At 37.2% G+C, this 1,641-nt stretch overlaps 1 protein-coding gene across 1 annotated transcript in view; it reads left to right on the forward strand.

The window, feature by feature from the left end:
* LOC104999973 (glycerol kinase-like) overlaps positions 1 to 1,641 on the forward strand; it is a 79,239-nt gene that overhangs the window by 45,559 nt on the left and 32,039 nt on the right. The window contains exons 11-12 of the mRNA XM_010855604.1: positions 700 to 735; positions 1,111 to 1,178. Of these exons, the coding sequence (XP_010853906.1) occupies positions 700 to 735; positions 1,111 to 1,178 (104 nt within the window). The remainder of the gene's footprint in view (positions 1 to 699; positions 736 to 1,110; positions 1,179 to 1,641) is intronic.

Genomic DNA, 1,641 nt, shown 5'->3' on the forward strand with positions numbered 1-1,641 from the left:
GGTTTGTATTAGTGTAAGTATTTTTTTCAAAATTAAATTTGGTAAAGTTCACAGTCAGCCACTTAAATCTCATTTTTTCCTTAAAGTGCTAGCCATACTGGCTCAAAATCAAAACCACTATTCATGACACAAATTAATTCTTGCTTATGAAAACTTGAAGAATGATGTTGACTATGAACAAATAATGCCCCATACCTGAACCTCTCTCTTGTTTCTTATTTATCAAGAGCAGTTTGGGTAGGAAGAACAGTTAGTAAAATTCAGCCTTCCAAAATAAACATGTTCTGTGCTGGTTTGATAGCTCTGTGTTCATTATGAAGGATGTGTTAGTCTGTTCATAGTAACAGCAATAATAGCAAAGAACTAATGGTCTGTGGCATTCATATAAGCTCAGGCCCATTTTGTAGATGAATAAATTGAGGTATAGAGAAGTTTCAGCAGCCTGCTCAGTGACTAACTTAACTAACCAGGAGTAGATCCTGCATCTCCTGGCTCCCTGTCCAGTGTTTCATGTCCATGTCTCTTCAAGGAATATTTCTAGTATCTCTCTCTCTGAACCACTCATGTAGTTGAAACACTTGCTTTGTCTTGTCTGCCCACATGCTCTGGCATGTTGCTATTTGTGTTCATTTTTATTACAGTTATGTTAGTAGAGCCAAATTTGTGATTATTCATAATCCTTTTTTAAAATTTCATTAGAAAGCTGGGGCCTTGGAAGGTGTGCCAATATCTGGGGTAAGTTTCATCACCAAACATCTCCCTACCACCTCCCTACCCCACCCCCTTTCATGTTCTGGCTTGCCTTAATCAATCTGTTCCTTCTTTAACTATGGAAAATAAGTAAGAGCAGAAGAATTGGCTAATTCTTGTTTTGCTGGGATGCAGTGTGGGCTATTAAGAATTTTGTTGAGTAAATTAATTCTAACTCTCCCTTCCTATCCCTGTTCGGAGCATTAACACATAGGGCAATGGCCAAATGGAGGCAATACAAAGAATATAAGACAATTCGCTCCTTCTTAAATGAAGAAGAAAAAACAAATCTTATGGCTCTCCTAAAAAGAAAATGGATAATATTGTCTTAGTATTCTTTATTGTCATATATCCTTTCAGTGTTTGGGAGACCAGTCTGCTGCGTTGGTAGGACAAATGTGCTTCCAAGATGGACAAGCCAAAAACACGTGAGTTTTAAGAAACAGACCTGCAAACCAAGGGGGTCTCGTTTGTTTGTTTTTTCCTTTGGTGTTTGGAATGAGGAAAAGCTTTTGAAGTTTCTCCAGACCAAAAATTAATAGTTCAAGAGTGCCAGTACCGTTATATATGTTTACACTTTTTGCCATTTGTTTTTCTTCATCTCCTTCACATAAATCGAACCATGGCATATGTAAACACACTGATGAAGCTTGTGAAAACCTTAATTTATAAAATTCAAAACCTTTCCCATACAGAAACTAAATGCTGGTTTAAAGTATTTTTGCCTTGGGACGGACTTCCCTGGTGGTCCAGTGGTTAAGACTCTACATGTCCAATGTAGGAGGCATGGGTTCGATCCCTAGTCAGGGAACGTGACAACCCACATGCCATACAGGCAGCCAAAATGAATATAATTTTAAAAAATTTTTAAATAATAAAAAATAAAGTCAC

The sequence above is a fragment of the Bison bison genome, unplaced genomic scaffold (assembly GCF_000754665.1).
Source record: "Bison bison bison isolate TAMUID 2011002044 unplaced genomic scaffold, Bison_UMD1.0 scf7180017864366, whole genome shotgun sequence".
NCBI lineage: Eukaryota > Metazoa > Chordata > Mammalia > Artiodactyla > Bovidae > Bison > Bison bison.